At 37.0% G+C, this 27,604-nt stretch overlaps 2 protein-coding genes across 17 annotated transcripts in view; both read right to left on the reverse strand.

Annotated features, from left to right (window-relative positions):
* LOC137861723 (suppressor of tumorigenicity 14 protein-like) overlaps positions 1-13,445 on the reverse strand; it is a 32,462-nt gene extending 19,017 nt beyond the window's left edge. For both annotated transcript variants that reach the window (XM_068693130.1, XM_068693138.1), the window contains exons 1-8: positions 12,362-13,445; positions 11,306-11,445; positions 8,748-8,845; positions 7,927-8,039; positions 6,890-7,023; positions 3,865-3,969; positions 1,784-1,903; positions 975-1,158 (exon numbers count right to left, since the gene is read on the reverse strand). In XM_068693130.1, coding sequence (XP_068549231.1) covers positions 975-1,158; positions 1,784-1,903; positions 3,865-3,969; positions 6,890-7,023; positions 7,927-8,039; positions 8,748-8,845; positions 11,306-11,445; positions 12,362-12,528 — 1,061 coding nt within the window. In that variant the 5' untranslated portion in view covers positions 12,529-13,445. The remainder of the gene's footprint in view (positions 1-974; positions 1,159-1,783; positions 1,904-3,864; positions 3,970-6,889; positions 7,024-7,926; positions 8,040-8,747; positions 8,846-11,305; positions 11,446-12,361) is intronic.
* Positions 13,446-18,849: 5,404 nt separating this feature from the next.
* TMPRSS7 (transmembrane serine protease 7) overlaps positions 18,850-27,604 on the reverse strand; it is a 44,522-nt gene continuing 35,767 nt past the window's right edge. For 10 of the 15 annotated variants that reach the window (XM_068693094.1, XM_068693060.1, XM_068693032.1 and 7 more), the window contains 7 exons: positions 27,232-27,339; positions 26,503-26,613; positions 25,257-25,373; positions 23,525-23,702; positions 23,070-23,338; positions 20,955-21,091; positions 18,850-19,091 (listed from right to left, as the gene is read on the reverse strand). In XM_068693094.1, the coding sequence (XP_068549195.1) occupies positions 18,921-19,091; positions 20,955-21,091; positions 23,070-23,338; positions 23,525-23,702; positions 25,257-25,373; positions 26,503-26,613; positions 27,232-27,339 (1,091 nt within the window). In that variant the 3' untranslated portion in view covers positions 18,850-18,920. Of the gene's footprint in view, positions 19,092-20,953; positions 21,603-22,196; positions 23,339-23,524; positions 23,703-25,256; positions 25,374-26,502; positions 26,614-27,231; positions 27,340-27,604 lie in introns of those variants that run through there. The other 5 variants (XM_068693084.1, XR_011099787.1, XM_068693069.1 and 2 more) reach the window with 5 other exon arrangements.

A 27,604-nucleotide genomic window follows, 5' to 3' on the forward strand; every position in this document is an offset into this window, starting at 1 on the left:
GATGCATTTACAGCTCATGAAAATTTTGTGTACAGCCACCTTTATGCTGAATAAAAGCTAGACTACTTCATGGAAACACGCTCTGAATTGCTATGTCTCCAATGTATCAACAACCTTTATTCAGCATAATTCCTCTCCCATTAATGCACTAATGCACATTCCCCTACTGTATGCAACACTAGTGCTAGCGGATTAGTAACAAGTATTATCATGAGGGCATTTGTTTTACCTTGAATGTAAAACACAGGCATATGATGCTTTCTTCATCAACTGAAAAACGTATGTGCAATCATAGTACATATACACATTGCAACAAAAGAACTGTGATGTTCTTGACAAGGAAAAATATGATCTCAATCGTGTTTGAGTATGTGCAATCATATTGTATAATTTAGAGTAAAAGACTGTCTTAGACAAAGGTTACAAAATCTTTATGGTAAATGATGTCCAGCGTACTACCATGAATCCAATCTTAGTTTCAGCAATTGCCATTTATGTCCAGAATACATCCAATCACTGAAATTGAAATGCATGGTTTTCTATGCATTTTGAAACGTAAATGACTTAGAAGCCTTCTCAATTTACACTACCTCAGCTGAACACTGGTGAGCTTTATTTGCTCCTTATCAAGAAATAGTTCTTTTCTTGTGAGAGAAAGGCTGTAGACTCAAAAGGGGAGGAATAACCAAACAAAACTAAAGAAACACCAACAACATTTACCCTAAATCAAAAACAAAAGTGTGTTTTGTCATGCAGGATTCACTGTCAATGGAAGCAGAATAATTGCTTCCAATATTTGAGACTTTCAAAGCCAGCATAATATGTCAAGGGTTTGTGTACCAATACGTCACAGAGTTATATGCTGACTCGATTTATATACACCTGGAATACCTACTGCAAACTTTTGAATGCAACATTTTGAGGTTATCAAACCTCACATTGCAAAACTCTATGACAGCATAACCACTCCATACCTTACAGAATCAGAATCCGAGAAGCAATGGGCAGCAGACACAAGCCACCTCTTGGAAATAACAGATGCACCACAAACATGTCCATGTGCTCCCATTTGCAAACTTGCTTGCCAGGGCCACTTTCCAGGTTTTGCATCTTCACCTCCAACAATCCTATTTTTCTTAAGCAGGTGTCTTCCACAAGCTAATAGAAATAAGAGAATAAATTAGTAAAGGAAAATGCAAGGTCATTTTACTTTGTCATGCTTAATGCATAAACACTTACCTACATGCCACAAAGCCACTGAAAAATAAAATAAATAAAAAACAACCAACCAATCAAAAACAAAAACATATTTTCTTAGTGTGCAATTGGAACAAAGGTAAGGGTACTTGCCCATTTTCACTCAATGGGTACATTAGGAATACACTAAACATTGCCTATCCACGCTTACAGATCCCTTAGGAGGTTAGTAACTCAGAAAGACAATCCTAAACTGGATTATTACCAAAACATTACTTGAATAAGATCTTCTATTCCTTCTCTCCTTACACAGATCCTTAATTATTTCATTCGGCTCAAATGAACACTAAGACCTACTAATTTAATAAATTGTAAACGTGTATTCACTTGTATTAAGTCATCACAGACGGATCAGTGAGTTTAAAACAGGAAGCACAAAATTCAAGACAGAGATTTTCATACAGATGTTACCAGCATTTTTTTTTAAATTCAAGTCTGATGTTATCAACTTTTACTTGACCATAGCATCAATTCCTTACTTAGTTTACCATGTCATTAACTAATCTTCAAACAAATGTTACCACACCACAGTTCATTTCATCAGATCCATCTGCACAGTCTCTTTTCCCATCACACTCAGGATTTGGTTTCAACAAGCATTTACCATTAAGGCATTTGTATGTATAAGGGAAGCAACTTTTGTAGGCTGAAATGAGAGAGAAGACAATGTCACATGTTTAAAGCCATGATTTCAAGTGATTATAAAAACATGCACATTCAACGTACTCATCTGTTGTGAAAGTTGTTCAAAGCCACACATTCCAACGTGCCTGAAGCCATAGTCTGTGCAGGTGTAAACTGGTCCCTGTATTGACTAGGACAGTGGGAATCTTCTACTCAGATTAACGATTGCACTAATTTAAGTCTCCACCATCTGTGAGGAAAGACAGCAGAGCCTTCAACTGCCCTCACTCCCATTTTATTTAACTCTAAACTGAGTGAACTAGGCTCATCAGATCTGCTGTTTCATCTTCACCAACAGTAGTGGCATTGCAACTATATACATCTATGTAGCAGATATCATCTAGAAGTCAGCTCTCTTTTTAAGAGAAAGCTGAGCACATATCATAGAAGAGCTTTATATCTTCCTCCAAGAAAATTTAGGTTAAGAGTTATCATAGTTTACTATGCAGGAATCCTGACAGATCTCAGCAGTGGGCATCCATTGCTATCATTCTTATTATCAGTTGTTTATAGTGACCTCTACACAGTGGCAGGGATTTTTCCAGCAAACAAGGACATACTGCTGGCTACTTCAAGGACCTTAGATTCAAAGCAAGGCAGATATTAGAGGCAAAATGCAGCAACTCCTTAGGGAGGCATTAGTAGTACCAGCAATATCATTAACAGTGGCATAAAGAACATGCACATGGCAAAAAAAGGGCAGAATTCCCCAAATTTATGTTTCTCTCCCTTACATTATTTGTTACTGATCCGTCAGTAGTTGAGGGAAAAATTGCTATTTTAACAGGATCACCATCAAGCTGTGGTTAGGTCATCCAAATAAATCTTTGTTATCCTGGATTTAGCTTCAAGAATTTGCCTAAACTATCCCAAAAACTAGTTATACTCTGCATGTTACATTTTCTTTATTATGAAACTTGCACTTAGTGCTATGACAAAATACACAGAACTACTAAATTCAGTAATAATGCAGAATCATTTCCATTCACATTCTATGAATAGGCAGTGTGAAGTAGGATGACTGTAACACTAAGATCACATCGGAAGAGAATTGAAGTTCTTTTGCAAATTAGATAGTATTGAGCAGGATTCTTAGATAACAATACTGTTATTACATTTAGTCATTGAGTTTGTAGGTCAGAGGACATGTCTAAGGATTCATTTACAACCCCAGTGGATCTCTGTGGCTATACCTTATGTTTCATTTGCACAGGGATCAGTATTTGAAGAAATATCAAAATAGAACAGGTTTTTACTTCAGTCATAGGTCCTTATCAGGAGGCTGAGCATATCATTTGTATTATACAGTGACAACCACTTGTGACAGCAGCATGAATCATTCCTGCTGCAAAAACAGAGCAGGGAATACTTAGTAGTTAAACCACAGCAGAGAGTAGCTAAAGGTAAATTATTTCATTAAGTTAGAAAAATAGCTTCTCAATTTTGTGTATTTAATTCTATTATTGATAGGCATTTGGAGATGCCGTTTGCTTTCCTTGCACTTCTCCAAACTTTTCTTAACTATGGACAGAAAAATCTGAAGAATTCACGTAAACCTGTACTGTATACTTACTCAGACAAGTAGAACCCACAAAAAGGAAGGGGGAGCCCTTTGAAAAATATATTTTCTATTGTAGGAGGAATAAGATGGTATAGGCTGGCCATCAAAATTAGCAATAGCTGCTTAAAGTCTTTTCCAGCAAGTTAATGGACATTTACTACAAAAGTACTTCTTAGAAGGAAAAAAAAGCTTGGCTTTGTTTCTTACACACACAGAATTCAACTCTATTTCTAATCAGCATGTCTACTGGAAGATTCACAGACTTAAAGATACAGTTTATCTGTGAAAAAAAATGAAAATGAGCATATCCCTGCTTCTGCCTTGCACCATCTCTCAAACAATAACTAAAAATATATACTTACAGCAGTTCTCATCACTGTCTTCCCCACAGCTATCATCACCTTCACAGATCTTATACTGGTGCTTACAGTTCTCATCACCACAGTTCAACTGTTCTGGCTCACAACCTGAAGAAGAAAGGTCTGTAAATTCTTTCTCTCTCATATCTGCCTAGTGGCTCTGTGCTGCCTTGCCTGCTACAGGTCAGCTTGATGATACTGTGCCATCTCTGTCAGACATAAATCTACCTTCTTGATAGCTTCAAGGGATGGGAAGATTCACTGCATTATTTAACTTGTGCTGTGATCTGCTCTCTAACACTGGATTACTTTCTAGTCACTCTTTCTGGAACCTCTTCATTGCTTCCCATCTTCTTTGATGTGCAATTTGGATATAGTACTCTAGCTAAGGCCTTCCCACAGGCAGCTGGGAAGACCTCTTAGAACTTCTGTCTTATGTCCTAGTGTGATGCTTTTTGGGTTTTGTTTGTTTTAAAGAAAAAAAGAAAAAAGAAAAACAACTGTATGACTTTGTGAGTCTCAAGCCAGATTTTGAGCCACCTAAGTATTTAATTACCTATTTTCAAACCTATACTTTTTTGAATTTAATATAATTTTTAATATAATTTTTTGAATTTAATATAATTTTCTCTACACATTCTCCAGTTCATCAGATATATTTAAAAATCTGTCCGTCTTCCCACTGTGTGGCACTTTTTTTATTTTGTAATCATCTGCCCATCATATAGATCACTATCAGAGATTATGAGCTGACAGCAGATACTGTCAAAATAACAATATAAGAAAATATCCATTTTGGCAATGAACCACTGGCAATCACACTCTGAAAACAGTTTTCTGTAGTTTGCTTTCACCTTGATTCCCCTAAGTTTCTGACATAATACATTGTTAAAGTACAACTTCTATATTTACCTTCTCAAGGCATAGATGAAAAACAAAATCAAAAACTCCATCATGATTGCTCTTAACAATTTGATACATTTTTTTCAATACTTACAAGTAGTTTAGTTCAACTACTTGTTGCTTTGTTTCCTTTTTTTTTTTTTTTTTTTTTTTTTTTAAAGCTTAACTTGTGAAGACTGTTATAAAATTTATATTTTTTCCTGTTCTCCCACTCTTTATAGGGATACATGACACGGCCTCTTCTCCAGACCTTTCAATTTTTACCCATATCCTTCATGTCACCTTAAAGATAGCCGCCAGTACTTTATAGACTTCAGTCTTTCCAAATATCCTACAACAAACTGATTACAGGACACAAACAAGAAATAATTGCCCTACCAATAATTAATCACTACCATCTGAACATCCTTTCCAACCATCAGACTGATTGCTTGAAGAAGTGCACGTTCCATCTGTACATCTGAATTGTCAAAGACAAGCTAAAAAACAAGAAATTGATGGCACTAACATGTTGTCACAGACTAAATTCATTAAGGCAGGACTGTGTCACAAAGAAATGTTAAAATGGCTATTAAATAACAAGGCTAATTCATTTACAAACTCAACTGAAAGCTAAAAAACTAAGTGCTATGTCACTTGGCATAATCTGTCAAAGATTTTTATTAAGCTGTCTGAATTAAATGGATCAATATTTATTAAATGGATGTAGAAAATTAAATTCACATTAACTTCCATAAATTAAGATCAACTTTGAGGGTTGAAAGCAATGCAGCAGAGGTACATATTACAGTTGATAGCAAGCATCTGTGTTTTTTCACTTGTTTTTTTTTTTAAGATAATACATTTGACACACAAGGATCTAAGGAAAAAAGTCACAAGTAGGTTTAGTATCACAAGTTTCCTAATATAAAAATGTTTTAGCCATTCATCTCTGTCCCACTACACTCCAAATTTTTTGATGTAAATGTTTTATGAAACACTTTTCAGGCCTAGAAATTTCATTATGAAACAGCCTTTCAACTAGAAATTCTTTCACTTTCACTTAAACTAACTATTAATATCTAGGCAAAGGTGTTTCTCAGCAATATATCAGAAATGTTTGTTCTCTTCCACTTCTTCAGATTTTTCACACACACACAAAAAAAAAAAGTCTTAGGATTTGGCTTCTACACACAGATACACAAATATCTGTAGAAGAATAAGCATACAAAAAGTTCCTGCTTCTCTCCAGGTCAAGGAGACTTAAATGTTTTCCCCTCCAGCACTGAATGCAAATTAACAGCTAAATCAGTTTGAAGGGCAAAATACATTTGTCCCACATTTATCTATTTATAATCAATTCCAACCTGGAGTCATTTAATCCTGTTCACTGCCTAGCACATGATGCTGGCAGGAGGAAAATGCACACTATTCAGCCAGCATGAGCTCGAAGCAGGAGTCACTCTGCCCTTATTTCTGATGAGATGCAAGAAAAAAATGTATATCAGACATAAATACTTCTAAGACAACAACAAACAGAAGTGCACTTGGTAAAAGCAACCCGAGGATCTGAGGATTCACAATCAGATCTTTTGAAGTCACAGTGAACTTAGCTCCCTAGAGGTTAACTGGGAAAAAGAAGCTGGTCTGTTTAGATACAAAGAGAAAGAACGTATCTAGAAATTATTAAAATGTAAGCATTTACAAAGAATATACTGCATATATGTCTTGTCTAATTAAAAACACAAGTAAATGTTTCCATCTTCTTTAAATCCCTGTTTCACCCTCTGGATGTCTCAAAAAATAAAAAAAACACTCATGTTGGCAAAATAGTTGTGCTTAGAGTCTCTCTGCCATACTATTTGCAGCTTGGCTATTTTAAGTTGTTGGTAAAATACCAAATAACTAGTTCTACAGAAAGTCAAAAAATTGTATTTCCACTTTCCATTTTACAGAAATTTTGTGAATAGTTAGAAACTAAAAGCATAATGTACCCAACTTTCTACATCTAGTTGTTCAATAAAATGCACAATAACATTTCAAGCATTCCTCTTGGAAAATAAGGAAAAAAAGGCACATGGAGTTCTTGTGTGTTGTTTGTCTGTCAAAGCTCCTTAAGAATCCAAGTGTATGCTTATTCACTTACGGTCTGTGTGACTGAAGGCTTTGTATTCAATATAAAACCCTTTATGGGTGACCAGCTCATCAGAATGGAAGTTGATTGCAACAGAATAGCCATATTCTTTGTTTCTGATGTCTTCTGAATTATCTTTACAGTATCTGACAGGCAAAAGAGAGAACAATGAATTTCTAATCAAAATGACCATTACCACCCAGTTACTTCTACTGTTGAAGGGTACAAATGCCAAAAAGTAGTAAAGATAAGTTTTTGTTGTCATTGTTTTTTTTTGTTTGTTTGTTGGTTTGTTTTTGGGGGTGGTGGTTTAAGTGTTAAAAACTTTTCAGCGCAACAGAAATATTATAAAGCCTATTTGCAAATGCTGTCCACTCCATTCCAACCCACCATACCCACAGCTTTCCTGGGACAGCAAGATAATCAGCATCAGAATCTACCTTATAAATACCAACCATTTCTTAGTATGTTTGCCTTCAGTTTTCCCATTTAGGTTAGCAAACTCCAGAGGTTACAAATCCAGCAATGATATCATACAACCAAACCCAAAAGCTGTTGCCATTTCAGTACATTCCTTCCAAGAGACAAATCACTCTGAATATTCCTCCTTCTCCCTCCTCAACACCCCCCCCCCCTCCCGATTTGCTTTATTTACTGAAAACAGTTACAATCTGTAAAGAGTAACTTGCAAAGAAAATGAAATTTCAGATAACAAAAGCTCTTCACCCACACCAGTATCACATCCAGGAATTCACAGTTTCACTGCAGCTGTATAAAATCCCACAGTTTTCCATGTGGTTGCTCTCAAGCAGCACAGCAAAGTAAATATTTACCATTGCAGGAAAAGCAGGATGCTTAAATTAACATAAAGACAAATGCTTAGTACTAGGGCAGGTTTAAGAATATTATTCTACTGTAATTCAATGAAAGTATGCCTTTATTTCTTGAAATGTATCATTCTACACTGATGTTTTTTCCTTAAGGTGTTTCATGTTGCATAGAACATTAAAGAACACATTAATGTGTCAGAAAATAGTGTATTTACTCACCTAACTCCTTCAATTTCTAACCAATCTTTGTCACATTTGCTGGACCCTGGCGACTTCTCTTGAATTTGTATTACAAGGATTTTTAAGGAGAGCTTGTAGGCTGGCAATGGTGCCTAAAAATAAAAGGACAAGTATCCCAACATACACAACCACAAACCATAAAAGGCCTAAGCTTCTGAGATAGTAAGTCTTGTTTACTTATTATCAAATAGAAAATATTGCCTTTTTTTCTTCTTTATGATGCACTTCAGCACCTTTGAAGAACCAAATACTTTCTAATTTAAACATATATATAGAAATATTTTTAGGCCAACCTTTGGCCAGAACGCGCCAGATAAAACCTTCCTGCAGCCAACATGAAGTACTATATCTTGAGGTTCATGCTATGTTTGCATTATCATGTGGTTCCAGTAGGTCAAATAAAATAATTAAGAAGGTCCTGCTTCTACACAATTTAGGGAAATAGTGTATTGTGTATTACAAGGTCATGTAAATCATGTCTCATAATTTCTTTTCCTAATATAGAAGCAAAGCACAGACTATTAGCCATTTACTCTGGCTGTTAGGAATTGCCATCCTATCCACCATTTTGACATCTGTCACTAGTAACACAACCTTTTGGAAGCTGGAAATTTCTCTCTCCCATAGATGGCACATGTACATTAAGAAAGAAAACACAGGGTGCACTAGAATAAGTCAGGTGCAGTGGTCTTAGCATGCTCTCCCTTCATTTCACCCACGTCAAAAAACATTTCAGCCAGTTTTATGTCTATATCGCTTGAAGTAAGTCACCACAACTCAGAAAAGCTCCCAGCACTTACTCGGATGATCCAGCTGCAGTCAATATTTGGAGGGTAGTAACTCGGGTAGTAAGGAGAGCTCAAAGTTCCATTCCAGGATATGTAATGACCACCACACACTGGGAGAGAAATAAATCAAAAACAAACACAGTTAGCTCAAATGCGCTAAACTAGTGAGCCCACTTCACTTGCTAGGATCCTTCTCTATGCAGAGTTGGAATAGTGATTTGTAACATGATTAAACTCAGTTCTTGCCTCTATTAACTGAGAATCGTGTAATTTCCAGCTTCCTCATCTGACTTTTTTTTTTTTTAATCAAATTTCAATTGAGAATACGTACAGAACACCTCTGACTGGGTTTTTAAGAAAATATTCTTTGACATGAAATGGAAGAATGAATCAAATGCATACACGATAGAACATCCCTCCTCCTGTTTCTAGTTGCCTTCTGACCTTTCTGTGGACATTTTTTGAATTGAATGCTTTTTAATTTCTATGAGTGAAAACTCTGATTATCTTAATGTAAACCAGGAAGTTTGAATGTGTCATTTCTCAGTCTGAAAATGCATACCACTTCTTAGCAATATCTCTGAGGTTTCAGTTTCTACCATAAATTCTCCTAGATATCCATCCCCTATTATTTTTGCTTTTCCTTTAGCTAACAAAGGAATGCAAACATGTATGTTAGTGAAACTGAAGAAATTTTTTAAAGTACCATAATTTTGATGCACAGACTGGGTGTTACATAATTCTGAGCACACATCTTCAGAACGAAGTATTTCTAATTTGCAATGCCCATAGGAAGAGTGTTTGATTAAACAACACCCACAGAAGCATAAGTTCAAATGGATAACCTCCTCAGAAGCTTACAGATATGCTATCCTCTATGATTTGTTCCACATTAAAAAAAAAAAAAAAAAAAAAAAAAAAACCGACTTCTTAAATGTCAAAAACTTTCATTTGGACTGTACCAAATAACCATGGGTTAACTTTCTCTTGTGAATCTTTTCTATCTCCCATAAAGCATTAGGGCCCATCCAAAATATTTTACTAATCACCCAGAACATCTGAAAAATTCATAGTACTCCACAGGTTTGGAATGTATTTCTTGGGACTTGGATCCACTTTTCTTATACAGTCAACTACATTGAAAAGTGCTTTCAGAAGAGGATCAAAGATTAATATTAGAAGTGTTTGCTCTCGTTTTCAATTTTTCATCAACACACTTCCCCTGAGCTGGGGAGCAGTTAGCAAAACTGGTAGTAGTGCTACTCTGCCACTGGGGCGTTTGTCTAGACAAAGTGCCTGTAGTGTTATCTGGTTGCCTACTCTGATTCTGTTACTCATGGAAAACAGCATTATCTATGTAGTGTGAGTAATCTCTGGGAAAGATGACTTGGGTAGCAATCAGGAAGAAAAAAAATCGATACCAGAAAAAAAATCTTCGATACCAAAGAATATGCATACTAAGTAAGTTTGCAGATGATACTAAATTAGGAGGAGTTGTCAGCTTCCTCAAGGGTAGAGAGACCTTGCAGAGAGGTCTTGACAGATTAGAGGGACAGGCAATCATCAACTGTATGAAGTTTAACAAGAGCAAGCGCTGGATTCTGCCCCTGGGATAAGGCAACCTTGGCTACACGTACAGACTGGGGGACTAGAGGCTAGAGAGCAGTCCAGTGGAAAGAGATCTGGGCACTCTGGTTGTCAGCAAGTTGAATGTAAGTTAACAGTATGCATTGGCAGCCAAAAGGGCCAACCATATCCTGGGGTTCACCAGGCACAGCATCGCTAGCTGATCAAGAAAAGTGATTAAGTGATTACCCAACTCTGCTCTTTACTGGTTTGGGTACTCATCTCAAGTACCATGTGCAGTATGGGGCACGACAGTATAAGAAGCACAGAAAACTATGAGACAGTGTCCAAAGGAGGCCTACAAAGATGGTCAAAGATCTAGAGGACAAGATGTATGAGGAGCAGCTGAGGGCCCTTGGTTTGTTCAGCCCCGAGCAGAGCAGGCTAAGGGGAGGCCTCATGGCAGTCTGCAGCTCTCTCACGAGGGGAACGGAGGGGCAGGCGCTGAGCTCTGCTCTCTGGGGACAGAGACAGGACCCAAGGGAATGGCATGGAGCTGGGACAGGGGAGGATCAGGCTGGGAGTCAGAAAAAGGTTCTGCACCCAGAGGGTGGTCAGGCACTGGGACAGAATCCCCAGGGCTGTGGTCAGGGCACCAAGCCTGCTGGAGCTCAACAAGTGTTTGCACTATGCTCTCAGATACAGGGTCTGATTTTTGGGTGGTCCAGTGTGGCCTTGGGCTTGATGATCCATGTGGGTCCCTTCCAGCTTTGGATATTCAGTGATTCTATTATATTCTCTATTCCTTGTTCAGTTCTCAGACATTTATTTTAATAAATGGGGGTCAGTGGGTCAGAATCACAATTGCCTGATTTATATACCAACATTCATTCCCCCAGATACAAGACATATTCGGGCAATATTGTTTGTTTTTTTTTTTTTTTTTGAGGTAATGAGGAATAAATCTGCTTACGTAAGACATTTGTTTATATTTATTCACTTACTGACTTTAGGGATTGCCTGAAAGTGAGCTTTTAGTATGTTCCTTTCTTCTCTTTTGTCCAGTGAGAAGGTAAGCAACATTACATTTCTTGATGAAGTTAAACGAATAACAGGAGGCGACCAGGCCCCAGATCCACACCACCTGGATTAAAAAGATTGCATTAAAAAAAAAAAAAAAAAAAAAAAAAAAAAAAAAAAAAAAAAAAATGAAATGAAATGAAAGAAGAGAAAGGAAAAAAAAAAAAACTCACAATCCTGTCATCTTTGCTGAGAAGCTGGACAAAAACAACACTGATTTGGCCATCTGTGTTTCAGAAGTGTTCCCCTGGCTACCACTTTGCTTTCATTCTTCCACTTCATTGGTACTACATGAAATGCTAGAGTTTCATCACATCAAGGATGAGTCACTCAGGCTCAGCATCACAGATATTCTTGCCTAACAGGGACCCTATATTTTTCAGACCTAAAGAAGAATCAGAAAATCAGTGCTGGATTAGGTTACTTCAGTAGCACCAATAGTACTGAGAAGTGGGTAGTGCTGAAAAGGCCACAAGTGCTCAGGGTAGAAGTGTTGTGCAGCACCTGTGCAACAGATAACAAGCTCCAAAACTTTTCAGCCTATTCACATTTAGTCCCAAGAGCTGTTTCAAGATCATCTGATATCATTTATGCAAGTGGACTACAAAGGGACTTTGGGGAGGAAGTCCTCTCTAGATAAAAGCCTGTTTTCAACAGAGGTTTGCCTGTGACTGGACATATTTTCTAAGTAACAGAATACAGTACTATAAAAAATTAAAGCCTTTATCTCTGTATCAATAATTGTATGAAATCAAACACTGAAAAAATAGTCAGAATGCAAAAAAAAAATGATGGAGTTATACATCACTGAGGGTGGATAATATGGAAGATCTTTTCATTACCTTATTCAAGATTTTTAATTAAGATCTAATTGGAGGGTTTTACATTTTGGAAGCCTGTTTAATTATCAATTTAAAACTCTGCAGTTTCAGAGATTTTCTCTACAGCTCAAAAAACATCTTTGTCCTGTACTACCATACCTTGCAATGATCTTGTTCTGCAGAGGAAGAAGGAAGTCATATGCAGATAAGTGGTGTGATGCACAGTTCTCTGGAGCGACACCATGCAAAGTGGTAACTACCAGTCTCACCACATAGTTAGAAGGAACACGCAACCTCCATTGATAAAAAGACTTCTTGGGATTCATCAGAGTTAGAGTTCTGTTGTTACCTGGCTTGGCATACAGGTCAAAGGATACCGCTACACAAAAGAATCTAGATTAGTGTCTGAAAAACTGTTAAGTTGAAAGATAAATTATTGGCAAAAGTTTCAGAAGAGGTGGCAACAATCACCTACCTGCACTTCTTGACTATTCTAATCTCTTCGTCACTTATTTCCACAAATCTACCCCTTTCCCTTCCAGGCTGCTTCCCTGCTCCCAGCAAGGAAGCACAATGCTTCACAACCACCACTGGTTCATCACACACGCAACAAGGAGAAGGGGACCTGGCTGCAACTGCTATTATCTCTGATGGAAATCTACTGCTTCCTTTGACATTTCTTCGTCCATCTTCATGCAATGCAAACACTAAGTATAGGAAGCTAATCTTGAGGCTTGTTTGGTATAGAAAATTCAGGCAAAGCTAACTAAAGTTCTCCAGTATTTGACTGAACACTAAATATGTATAAACAAAATTATCTAGTCATAAGGTAAATAAATTCTGTATAATTTTATGCAGTAGCTTTTTTGAAGATGCCAAGGAGCCACAGCTCACTGCAATTCAGTGGGGACTACTCAACGTCAACCACTCTAGTTAGAATATCAGATTAAAAGCTGTAAGGCATTTTCAAACCAGCCCTTATTTAGTGCAAAAATAGGCCAGGGAGATCCTTACTCTGGCTTGTTTCATAGGCCCTACACCCATATAAGAATAATTTGGAAAATGTCTTTTTCCTTTTACAGGATATATGTTTTCCCCCAAAGCAATACTGCTTTGAACTGAAAAATAATTACCTGATTTTAGCATCACATCATATTCTGTGGAATCTGAAACTGAAATTTAATAACTGTCAGCTACACAAGCCAAAGACACAAACTGAAGAAAGCAAAATAGGCAGAATAGATATTAAATGACAAGTACATTGTTACCAAAAAACTCCATTGTAACAAGATCAAAATCTTTCTCCCCAGAAGTACTGAACATGTGAGGGATATGTTTACTACTGATTTCTTTTTGTTCCAATGGGATTAACTTTTTAAGAGAATCAACAATATCTTGTGGTGCCCAGAATGTATTCCAGTAGTAAGCTCGAAGTCCATACTCTCCTTCACTGCGTGTGGGGAAAAAAAAATAAATAAAAAAATCATAAATACACTGTAATTAGTATTTTGGACATGCTTTTAATAGTCTGCATTTTTGGCTCGCATAGTTTTATAGTCAGTTGTAACTGCCATGCAAAGGGTTGCAGCTTCACATGGTGGCAAAAAGCTCTCTCATTCAACATTTTTTAAATTTTTTTTAAATACATTAGAAATACTTGGAAAATATACTGCTTAAATAGTAACACAGAGACTGAAAACTACACCTAACAGAAAATCCTTGAAATAATTATATGGAATTGGATGTTTCCATCCCTGCTGTATAATTAAAAGGTCATATCTTAAAGGTCATATTGTTCTAGATGCATTTTACTTGATATATTTTAACTGAGGCTACACACTATACAACAATATAATTTTATGCCCATACTTTGATACAACACTGCACACAATTCTTGTTAAAATAAATTATCTACATAAGTACAAATGCAAAGTAATGTTCCAGTGATTCAAAGAGACTGTTCATTGTGATGAACCTCCTTCCAAAATGGCTTACGGACTGACCTTTCAGAAGTTTTTAGTGATTTTTTCAGAGCCTTGGAACAGCAATACATCTGCTCAATGTATTTGCATTTCTCAGCAGGAGCTTAAATAGAGTGCCCTGCCCACAATTGCACATTTAAATTTTGTTTGGAGGGGTTAAAAAGGAACTTCATTTAAATAGACAAAACCAAAATAAGTAGCAGAGAAAAAAAAGAAACACACAAAAAAAAAACAAACAACATGCCGAACTATGATTTCAAAAAACAGTAGGTTAATTGTTTATGGGTGGCTCCATTTCACTCACCAGTTCTACAGAGATCATGAATCACACTGTTAGCTTAGTTCACGTCTTTATTACGTGTCTTTCATTCCCTGATATAAAGATCTGCATATTATCCCAAAATAACTGATTTAAAATCAACCAAAAAGACTAGAGTAACATAATTAAGTATCTCATATGTAAACCTACCTACCTGAATGTAGCCACTACAGATTTCAAGTAGTACTTTCCCAAGGTGGAATACTCATAGGATTCTGCAAACTGACAATTAAAAAAAAATTATAAAAGAAAATGTGAAGTGTTATGTTTTACTGTTAATATAATCTGTTATGTTAAAAAGTATTTATCTTATTTCTTCCCTTAACAAACACCCTACATATGACAGATACCATTCGTAATTTTCACAAAATGTGTCAAATAATGATCATAAATGTGCATTTATTTTCCATTTATTTTCCATTAAAAAATAAGCCATCACATTTACAAGAACATTGAGAAAACCCTTGAGAATTACCCATGGAAAAGAAGCATTTATAAATACAGCTTTTTTTTTTTTTTTTTTTTTTTTTTTTTTTTTTTTTAAGAGTTTACATAGGTATCTAAAATTTGTGGCAAATTTCTGTCGTGCAATCTGGACATAAAAACTTGTATTGGCTATGCACAAAGCAGCTCTGAGACACTCAATTAGCCCTTTTGGAAAATACAGGCTAACAGAGAACTGCTTTGTGTTTAAGCCTTCTGTTTGCAAGTACCATAGAAACAGTATTGATCTAAAAAATACAAACCTGCATGAGAAGCCTTAGAAAGCAAGCATTGTTGTGGGATTAAAGGAAAACAAAACAAAAGGTCATGAATCAAATTCAAGCTATAATAAATAAATAACAGATCAAAGAGAAAGTAAGTAGCAAGGAAAAGCGTTCAACTATACCAAAACAAAACAGACTCCTAGGCTTGTTTAAGAATAATTCATCCATAACCTTAAAACTCTCAGACGCCTTTTTTTTTTTTTTTTTTTTTTTTTTTACCGCGAGGGACAGATATATCTGTCTATCTGCATTCCTAACATGGTACACCTCCAAGCCACTTGTTTATTTTAAATTTATATACTTTGAAAGTAAAAAAAAAAAATGTGCCTCAAACTGGAATCTTCTCCTCAATCTCAATTTGATTCTGTAACAAATATTTTTAAATAATTACTATACTTATATAGGAACTTACGTAATTTTGGATTGCTTCTGCTTGCAGGAGGAATTTCTGTGATTTTGAATCACTGAGATCATTTGTGTAAGTCAGATTAGGAATTTCCACGCTTCCACCAATATATATAAAAGAGAAAGCTGGAGCTGAGAAAAAAAGCATCAAAAATTACCACATCTAATAACATTACGGAAAAGACTCCAGAACAAGAAGCTTGTGGAAAAATGTATTTGTTCTAGCATCAACAAGCATTAGTTCTTAAGAGAAGCAAATACTAACAACCAGAGTGCTGAGACAGTTCCACCAGTAGAATAACAGAGAGAAGAGGAATGAGGTATAGGTTCAAATAAAAGCATCTCCTGCAAAGCTTTCAGATAAGCATTTACTAATAAAACTCTAACTGTTAAACTTCCATATTTTAGAGTGCAATCCTCCTGGAGAAAGACGATTTTAATGTCTATAAATTGAGATTTGGGAAGAACCGTACAAAAATCAGTTATCCATTCTGTTTTGTAAAAGTGAAGTTAGACAGTTAGTTCCTATAGGTTCTTAGAAGAAACGATAGTAATTATCATGATAGTATTCAAAAACAGAGACAAACAATTAGGAATAAAACATATACCTTCATTACTCTTGTGCAACTATCAACCACTAATTATCGTGCATTTTGTTCCCTTCGCAAAGATGTTAAGGAGAAAGGAAAGTCAGTAATTACACGCACATTACATATCTAGCTATTTAGAGCAGAGCTTTTTACACTAACTATTCACACAGTGCAAAACACCCATCCCATTCACACTATGCTAGGCAGTAACACTTACAGAATGAGTAGTGCAGGACTAGCACAATTACTGTAACCATTACAGAAACCAAAGGCAGTATTCCCAGAAACCATCTTCTCCAGAAACACAGCCTCTTCCATTTGAAAAAATGGTATTTCTGACACAAGCCCTCTTGGTAGGACAGGTAGTAGGGAATATATGGATTTTCCTAAAGATAGACACACATCAGTTAGAAGAGCTCTACAAGAAGAGCCACTGTATCTCTCTCTCTCTTTTTTTTTTTTTTTTGGTGTATTTGCTCTCTTAGTTTTTCAGAGAGATTTAAATTAAGATCATGCCTTTCATGTTATCAGTTATGTCACACATGAAACCCACATATTTCTGGGTCACCTTGCAATTGTCATTTCAAATTATAAATGGGGAGGGAAATTACTATTACTTCATTTATTAACAATTACATATATGAAGAACACATAACAGAACATGTTTCTGTTATAAAGCATAGCTGATATCTCTTACCTGCCCAGCAGTCTGCTCAGAGTGGTATGGAGTTGGTATGCTGTACACAGAAACACGCCCAGAGCTGATAGCCTGTATCATGATGCCTTGACGAACACCTTTCAACAAACCTAATAACAAAATCATAGGTGAACCTCATTTATTAAATATAACCCAAAACTTAAATGTAACCCAGAACAGCATACTGATCTCCCCTCAACACAGACCAGGCTTCTCTCATTTCACCTTTGCCATCCTGCTCAAAGCTGGAGCCAGGCGATCTGCAATCAAAGAAGGTGGGGAGGAAAAGTCACAATCACTGTAACTCTTTGTTTTCCTGTCTAGGGTATGACATGGATCCTATAATTTGGGAACAAACTGGTTGCACCCTTCTTCTTTTAGATACATAATGGAGTAAGGTAATTTATGTCACAATGCAAAAGACATACTTTACATGTAAAAAATCACAGATCAAAGCAAATGATGTGATTTCTAGACAACATATGATATAATCTATGGAAACATTTATAAGAAAAAAAAAAAAGCACACAATTTTAAAGACCACATGAATTTTTCAGTTGCAAATGTGATAGCCTCAAGCCTGTACCACAGAACAAACATTAACTGCAGAGCGATTAATGATCATATTACATGTCTGGAATTAATAACAGTATCAAGTCAGCAAGCCAACAACTTCAGGGAATTTATGTATGTGTATATATATATACACACACACACACACGTGTCTATAGAGCAAAGAACGCAACCAGAGGCATGGGGGGGGGGGTACCACAGAACTGGCCCAAGAAACCTGTGCTCCAGAAAACAAATGGAAACAAAGGAAACACAGGTCACTACAGAAAGGATTTACTGGAAGGCAATCCTCACAGCAAAGGAATGCAAAATACAGCTGTAGACAGACTGCTTTGTTCAAGTCCTCCTCTTTCTTCAATACCCTGTCTCCACTACACACACAACCTGCTGATTGACTGATACTTTGCCTTCTCCTTCAGGGAAAAGAGACCTACAGGAAAAGCCTAGAGTAAATAAAACTTCTTTCACATCATCTCCAAAAATGAAATCAGGATTTATTTTTTAAAATGACATATATTCACAGAACCCAATTTTATAGATGTTTAAGATAGTTAAGATACCTCTCAGAGAGTAGAAGCATTGGTTTTATTTTGTTAAGGGCAAGATCATTGCAATAACACACATCACCACATTTATTCATCTTGTGAAGATTGCCTCAGATAAAGAATTCAAATTCTGAGGAGGATGAAGTATGAATGATCTTCAATAGGGAGAATTAAGGTAGGGAATAGTGAGTTAGCAGCTCTAAACCATACAGTCAATTACAAACAGAAACTGGAGAAGATATACTGCTAATGCTTTGTGTTCCACGCTTATCTGCAGAACTTCTGATCTCCAAAAACCAGTGCCCTGCAGATTTGAGCGGATTGGGCTAACTTGCCCAATCCTTCTCTTCCTCTGTCAACTGTCACCCTAGGAAGCAGGAAATGTAGGACTAGCAGGAGTACTGATGGTCATTTGCTATTTCACTGTTACTACTGTATTGAACCATGCACACCTCAGAAGAGATATGTGAATGAGGCTTAAGCTGCCTCGAGCTGGAAAGTTGACTCTTCGATTTCCTGACAGACGATTGCACGTGTGTATAATTTGTGCTAACAGTAAGAGTGAAAATTGCCATACATTCATAATCAGTTCTCCTGTGTCAACAGACACCTGTACAAAACAACCACCACAAGATCAGTCTTCTTCTGATACTCATTTCACCCAGGTTTGAACAAGGGGTGCTTGGTACTGCTATATGTGTACTCCAAAATTAAATATTGTGTCAGCAGTATTGTGTCTTGTGACATGGAAAGAAATTCCAACACTGAATAGTTTTTAACCAACCATGTTTTAATGAAGATATTCAGTACATATTTTATTTCAGTAAAACAGTTTTCAAGTTACATGACTGAAGGCACATATTTGTGAATCCACGGTGCAAAATTTGACACTCTTGTGTAGACACCAGGGAAATTTGGTCTTCCACATCCGTAACCCCAGCTAACAATGCCAGTCAAAAACCATTTTCCATCTCCATTGCTTTGACATGACAATGGTCCACCAGAATCACCCTAAAAAGAATATATTAAGTTGTACAAATTTAAAATCTTGAAAATAAAAACTGGGACAAAATTCAATGGGAGTCATTTTGCACAAATAATTGAAGCAATGCTTACATTTTCCCCACTCACAGACTTCAAACCAGAGTCAACAGTTTTATGGTATTTTGTTTGTTTAATTGAAGCAGATGGGATCACACAGTTGTACCAAAGTTTACTCTTTCGCATGAGAGAGGACTAGCTGTCATTCTTTAAATGTATTAATACACTACTTTTTGTGAGCTGTATTTCAATTTGACAAATAACTTCCTAACCTCAAACTAACAGTTAAACCCCAAATCTGCTACTTAATACATATGTTCATTTAGAGGCTACACACCTGACGACTCCAAAAAACAAGCTTTTATAAAGAATTCAAAACTGTTCTAATATTTTTTTTTAAATTAGAATATTTAATAGTCAACACAACTTCCTTCAAATTAAAAGCAAACGGAAATAGAGTGTGATCCATCAACATTTAAAAAAACAAAACAAAACACTAAGTGTTTTATATATATAATAGACACTAGCTAGCAGATAATGCTTAGGGGTACCACAATGCTTTTGGAATTAAGGCAGTTGAAATAAAGTTCGTAATAGACTTCCAAGTTTTATATAGAATAATAATGCTACAGAACAATGCAAGCAGTACCCTTCCTTTACAGGGTAATTCTTCTGGACAATATCGGCGGAAATTCAAGCAAAAAAAAATTGCCACCATTTGCGGAAAGTCTCTTGGATCAATCTTTTACTTCCTTGTAAGACTCTGTTGCAGACACAATTCCTCTGAAACAGCTGTTAGTAAACTGAGCTTTACCAAAGCATTGAATGTAAAAAAGTATTTACAAAAGCAAAGTCTGAGCTGGTACAATTTTGATGTTTGCAAAGGAAGTGCTTTCCTTCTACACATAGTTTCTGTTACAGCCAGTGAACTATTTTGCTTTAACTTTTATAGGATTGTAGGACGCTCCATGATCATCCTGAATTCTCATAAAATTATTAAAGGTTTCACATAGAAGATCTTTTTCCATGCTTGACAATTAAGATTTTTCATTTAGAGAGTTAATCATTCAATTGATTCTTTAATTACTGGGACAAAAAGAAACAGGAACAGCAGCATTTTTCACAAAACAGAAATCCCACAAATCTATCCACTCTAATAACTGCCAGACATAGTCAGACAATATTTTTCCTTGAATGAAATGCAGCCAAACAACCTCCAAATTATGCCTTTCATTGACTGTCTTGAGTGCCCAAAAAGACAACTGAAGAAACAAGGTTCCCTGGTTAATGGAAATGATGCTTGCTGTCAGTCTCATGAGCTGCTAATAAACAGCCAATGCATTATACTCTTCAAAAACACTTAGATATTACTTGCCATGAGAATTCAGAATTTCACATGTATTATTTCACAGCATTGCTGGATCAGAAGAAATATTATACATTTGAAATTTTATGTCTAGTTGTCTGCACCTCATCAGACAGCCCTCTATTTCAACACTAGGGGGAAGGAATCCTGAAAAGAAACAAGCTAGCTTCTCAATTTCTTTTTTCAGTTTAGAGACCCTCTTGCCAGATATAGCCTACCTTCATCATGCAAATCCATTGGACCTCGGCCTGCAATTCAACCTTCATTAAGCTATTCATTCACACAAACCAGCAACCCTCTGAGAATACCCAAATGACAGACTACCTATTAAATGACTCTTTTACACAGCTGTGTTTCAGAACCAAACCATACGTACCACATGGTGGTTTGCCACCAAGTTCTAACATCTCATCATGCAACAATGAAAGGCAAAATAAACTCTATGTGAGTTGTAATAAGATACATACTTTGCACCCATCTCTTTTTCCAGACATTAGTCCTGCACAAAACATCCTAGCTGTGATAATCCCATATGTGGAATGACATAATGATTGGTCAATAATTTCTACTTCTGCTTTCTGAAGAATCGCAGCACCTTCCTCACCTGGGAAACAAATTGAAAGGGATGGTTCAACAGAGCTTAACATATTACTTGTCTAGTGAAGGCACAACCAAGAAGTCTTCAGAAAATATCCCCACACACTTTTGAACTCTAAGCTGTTCCAGATTGCAAACAACTAAATCCCAAAGGCACAGAAAGCCTCTTCTACCAGGCATTTGCATAACATGATCATGGGCCCTTGGCCACAGCAAAGACAATGGCCTAATCATTAGGGTCGGCCAAAAAGCCTTCTGTAATGTCTTTTGCAAAATGTCTCAAGATTCACTAATTTGTGAAGATTCTACTTTGGGAAAAAATTGAATCTTATAAAAGTATTTGGATTTTAACAAGACAGATCTGCAGTTAGGGTGGTGTCTTTCAAGAAGCTACATCCAGAACTAAAATCACAGATCAGTGTTACACATCAAAAAATTCTCTTTTGGCAGCTTAAAAGTTCAGACTTACCTTAATTTCTGCCCTCTCTATCCAAATGTTTTGTTAAAAGACATCTTTTCTGCAAAATATACATTTTCAGTAAAGCAGAATTAAACTGAACTGTTCTGTCCTTTCAGCACAAAAGCTGTAATAATATCATGAGGTCCTATCAAAAAAGGGTATAGCCAAAGAAATTTCACCAACATATTCAAGTGTGCAAGTTTCAGGTTTGTTTTGGGTTTAGGTAAAGGTGGTGTATACTAAAAAATACACTTATAACATATTTAAAAGAATAATTTTACAAATTATGTAAACTGATGAAGAAAAAGAGGGAAAGAGAGGAAATTGAAGAAGAGGGAAATGAAGAGAGGAGCAAAGGGAAAAGAACACTTCTCCCTCTCTTTTTTGAGGTATCATGTTTATCTTTCAAATCACCATGTTTTAAAATTTCCTAAATGACTAATCAATAGGTCAAGAAAACATCATGCTACACATTTTTATCAAAATCTTAACCTGGTAGGATGGCTGTACTTCATTCACAACCATACATTTCTCACAGCTACTTGCAGAGCCTGAATGTAATTTGGAAGAAACATCATTTGGAAGATGGTGATTCTGGCTGAGAGCATCAAGTCAAAATACTGGAGGCTGCCTACGTGCTGCTGCACCTCACCGCATTTGCTTCTCCCACTCTCATCTGAGTATGGAGGGGCAGCATGGAGACAGCCACCCTGAGATGGCAGGCGAAGCTGGGGCAGGGCAGCCCTGGAGGTGTAGGCAAACCACCTAAGTCAGGCACATCCCAGCAGAGTGGAGGTTTGGCTTGGTGGTGGTGATGTGACTGATGCTGTGGCAATTGTTCACACCTGTGTTTCCTCATCTGGGAAAGTCCATTCAACAGCACACATGTGCTAGCAGCCACCGTACCATTACCTAGTCCTTTCCTAAGCCCTGCTTTCTGTTACTGGATGGCTACAACAAGGCCAAAGGTACTAGCATTTGTGCAAAGGAAGAGGCAGCATGTGACAAGGTGTGGGAGGGAGCCAGCCCACCATTACAGGGGCAGCCGTTTTGTCAATATGGTGTCCATTTTCTCAGCTACACCCTGAGGGTACAGGTGGTGGTGCCTTGCAGGCAGCTCCATGCCTCAGAGCTCATCATGAAGAGGTTGAAGGCAGGAGTAGGGAAAATTAGGTTCGTTCCCCGGCAGCAGGCAAGAAAGAGTCCACTTAAGCAGGTTAATGAAACTCTAAGAGTAACAAAGAGGAGAAACAATACTGTATGACTGAAGAAAAAGTGCAGCTCCTTGCCAATCTTACCCAACACAAGCACAGAGTACTTGCAGATCCACAGGATTGGCTGCTAATTTTCCTAAGTGCATAAAGTTACATACATGCAAGAACCTACTTCCAGAGGAGACTAAATTCAAAACATTACAGTTTTCTGCATGCTTTACGCATGCAAGAACAGCAGGTGTCCTGCACACAAACCTGCAGCTGATCACCTGGGGAAGAAACGTTAACTCAACTGATGGTATTAAACTCACCCACTTCCTGCTTTTGGCCCCAACCTGTTATCCAACATTTGTCACCACTGCGGACTCTGTGTGAAAATGGAGGTACGCAGATTGGCTGAATGACGTGGCTCATTGTTTCTGGCCACGGTTTGCTCAGCTGTAGCAATGCAATGTCATAGTCGTAGTTCCTGCTATTATAGTATTCGTGGACAATGATCCGTCTCACAGCAGATACAAACTTTGCACGGCCTTGTGTTTGCATCCCCATGTGAGCACGCCATGCTCTGGGGTCAGCCAGCCTGGTTGGGAGCAAAAACACACACCATCTCTTCAAAAAGTACTCCACAATGCATCACCTTCCCCAACACTGGGCCAAAGAAAGAAGGGCACATCACACCTTAGTACAGTTCAAACTCTGGAAGCTAAAAGTGTTCCAGAACACTAGTGATATTTGGGATAGGGTTTGGGGGGAAAAGACTGCTTACTTGCTCCCTTGAAAGCAGTGAGCTGCAGATACAAGCCATTCTTTTGATATCACTGATGCCCCACAGTAAGCAGCTCCCACAAAATGGAGGCTGACCTGCCATGGCCATTCACCTTCCTTTGTGTTTGTACCACCTACAATCCGAGAGATGAGATTGCTGCTCTTGCTGCTGCCACAACCTGAAAGGGATATTTCAGGTTACTATCTCTGTCCTGCGTTCTTTCCTTTAATGAGAGTGTTTCCCACATGTTGTATGAAAGAATTTTGCTCTTTAAAATGTTTTCAAGTTCATTTCCTTGCCCCGATCGGAAAACTTGTCTATCCACCTAGTCTGTTCCTGAAACAAGAGATGACACCATAAAAAAGGGCACTGGCCTTAGAAATAAAACTTTCTATTCTAGTTCTGCCAGAGAAATTGGTCTCTAAATCTTTCTTTTGTCAGATATTTCAGAGGATCCATTGATTTCACAAGCATCACAATGAATATGTAAAAACAGACAATCCTTCAACTCTTTTTACTACCCAGTTCAGTTAGTCCTGAACTGAAAGGAGTGCTTCTGGAGGGAAGGAAGTTCAGGAGCATCTGCATACTTATTTCCAGCCAAAACATGAGTATGAGAAAGATACTTACAGTATCAGCTATGTATACACAGTTTGGTCATTTATTACTTCAGAAACCAGGTGATCCTATCACTAATTTACAATGGAAGAAACTGGAAGTCTGAAAGCATTGTATATTGCTAACTCAGAAGTGAATAAGTCATGCCTCAACACAAAAACCTTCACGCTATTTTGAAGAAGGGAAAAGGACTGTGCTACAGGACCTTGTATCCTTCTTTTAGTCCCGTGCTCTCATAGACAGGTGCTAACACTTCCCAGCACCCATACAAAGAGTCAAAAGCAGCATTAACACTTCCAAACAGAAGTAGGCATATAATTCATCTTTTAAAATGTCATACTTGATCCAAGGCAGATGGTGGCAGGTTTGACATATATGTAACATTGCAGGAACAGCTGAAGGCCAGACAAAATACCCAAGGATATTTTATCAGTTTAAGCAAGTGAATCCTAACGCATTTTTTAAATTCCTACTGCAGTAACAATTGTATTTTTATATATATATATGTATATGTATACACACTGTATAATATATATTACTTTACATATTATATGTAATGCATTATATAATATCTGAATGTGTTATTTTATTAATTACATTATATATAAATATAAATAAGCCAAAAGAACTTGTACAGAGGTTACTTTCAGAAGGTTTAAGATTATAACCTAGACTGATACTATGAGATATTGAGATCTTCACCGTCAGGAGACAGAAATGAAACGCGTTTCTCACTGCAGATACAGAACTCCAGAAGTATAAATACTGTCTGACTCCAATAAAAGTACTCAGCTCTGCTGGAAGCTCTAAGAACACTGCCTTTCCAGCTGGCCAAGTTAATTCTGCAGTTACCCCAGGTTCTCTGTTCCTTAACATAGCTGCAATAAACATCATAACTAAGACTCCTCATAGCGGTAAGCCCAATCTCCCACAAACACTGCAACCAGACCTGACATAAGCTGGTATCAGACTGTTATCCTACTATCACTAAGCAGACACAGTAAAAACCTCATTATGTGCTGCTACATGAGTTATACAAACTCCAAAAGAGAAAGAAATAAAAAGGCTATCAAGTGTGAAAGGTTTGAAGTTCAAACAAGTGGGAGGGACTTACTGCAGCTGCTTTCATCACTTCCATCAGTACAGTCCACGGTCCCATCGCATTTTGCATTTTGTTTCTTAATGCATATATTATTCCTGCACTTAAATGTGTGATTGGTACAAGGAATACCTGAAATAGTTGTGTGGAAAAAAAAAAGGAAGAATATTGGACCAAGTTTACATGTTTATACATCTGCATAGATGAAATTCATACATGTATCAACAGGCAGTAGGGAACGTAGCAAGAAAGCACTTGGTCTGAGATGGCTTAAGCCAGCCTTTAAGTTGAACAAGCTATTCAAAAGTAGAGCTGCATCTAAACTAGTGCCTGTATCAAGCTGGCAGTATCTTTGAACATGCATTTCCTCTCATCTGTTCTCAAAGCACTAGTAAGCATCGGTATACTATCAAAAACTTGCCAATAGAGTAAGTGCTAGGCAAGAAAGAGAAGAACATCCAGTACTCTGGAAAGAAACCCTCTTTATATCTCAGCATTACCTATAAAACAAAAGATGGCAGTGAAAGCCATCTTAGTAATTACAGCCAGTTAAACTGCATTCCCAACCCTGGTGTTTTCCTATTTCTCTGTGGCTTGCAATAAAGGATTCCACTGAAAAGGATTCTGTTTTTCTTCTTAACATAAAGAAGTATCCTGTAACCATTTACACAGACTGTCAAAGTTAAAAAGGTCATACATATTGACATTTCTTTTAAAATGTTTCTTTAAAAACATGCAGCACTCCTTAGTTGGACTCCCTCTCACATGTCATGATGTCCATTGGTTCTAAGTTAAAGAAACAGCAAATTGAAAACTTTACTGTGCCTACCGCCAGACTTACACTTACATTGCGTTTTAAAACACATTAGCCTTATAAGCCTGAAAACTGTTCCAAAGAAACAGTCCTCTTTATAGTTATTTTACAGATGGTAAAACAGGTCCAGGAAATCATTTGCAGAGATTTTGCTTTAGGGAGATAAAATCTCGGAATCAAACTTCAGGTTTCTAGATCCCCATTTGTGCTAGTATTTCAACAGAAATAGATGTTCATGATCTCATTAAAAAACAAACAAACAAACAAACAAAAAGCAGTTTAAATCAATAACTATTTACAAGCATATCAGAAAACTGAACAGAATTATATATCCTGTGTTAGATTTGACAGTGCCTCTTAACTCTTTGAATCCTGCATCAAGTATTTAAATCAAGATTGAATAAATGATAGAAGGGGAAGAAGAAACAACAACAAGAGTAGCCTTACTGTTGGTACAGTTCTCCTCATCATTTCCATTCTCACAATCACTTACTCCATTGCAGGCAAGCAAGTTATCCTGTATCGCAAAGCTGGAGTTACAGTTCCACTCAGGGACAACTTGAAAACATGAGTCAAATCAGTTTCAGAAGCATACTTGTAATGCTAACACTATCCTTCTGACCATGTCCAGGTATCACTTGCATAGCTCATTGCACTTACAAGCATGAGGGTGAGGGCTGCATTATGCATAGAGAAAATGAAGTGCAAAAAGACTTCAGTAACCCATCCCAGTTCACACATTGGCCCAAGTGGGTGGCTCATGCTCTTTCAACCACTGACATTTATCATCACTCTCATCTATTCTATCTGCAATTTGTCATTTCCTCATGAAAATAATTTATCTCAAAAATAGCATTTATCACAGAAGGAAAACCTGAATTCCAACCTCTTACAATTATTCTTGCACATTAATTCTCTTCCTCTTGCTTTTCCATGTCATACCTTCTTCATTCTTAGCTCTTTCCTGTGCTGATTAATTATGAATTAAACATGCAAGATACCAACTGATAGCCTGAATGTGGAAACTCAAAGAAACCTAGAAACATCTTCTCTTCCTCCCCTACCCCCCCCCCCCCCCCCCAAAGTTTCACCTCTTTTAGCTACCTTTTAAGACCTCAGATTAAAGAATACATTTAGGGGGGTTTGCATCCAGATCTCTAGTAAATAAATACAAACCACAAAAGAGTTCATCACTTTCATCAAAGCAATTGTTTATCCCATCACAGCGCTGTATCTGCTGGATGCATAAGCCAGTGGAGCACTTGAAATATCCAGGTGGACATGCTGGAGGTTTAACAAAAAAACAAATAAACAAACACAGCTTAGAATGCCTTCTTCTAAAGGATACTCTCGCTTTCAATAGCCACTAAGTTAGTATACTGTATTAAGGTGATTTGTGAATTACAGAAATATTAGCCTTTTAACATAAAGTCGTGAAGTTAGTGTCTTTTTACATACTCCACAGATATTCAATGCATAAAAGAGCTCTGGTGTGGTACATAGCTGTGACTAAAAAACATTGTTTCTCTACTACTTTAACATCAATGTT

This window comes from Anas acuta, chromosome 1 (assembly GCF_963932015.1).
Source record: "Anas acuta chromosome 1, bAnaAcu1.1, whole genome shotgun sequence".
NCBI classification, from domain to species: Eukaryota; Metazoa; Chordata; class Aves; order Anseriformes; family Anatidae; genus Anas; species Anas acuta.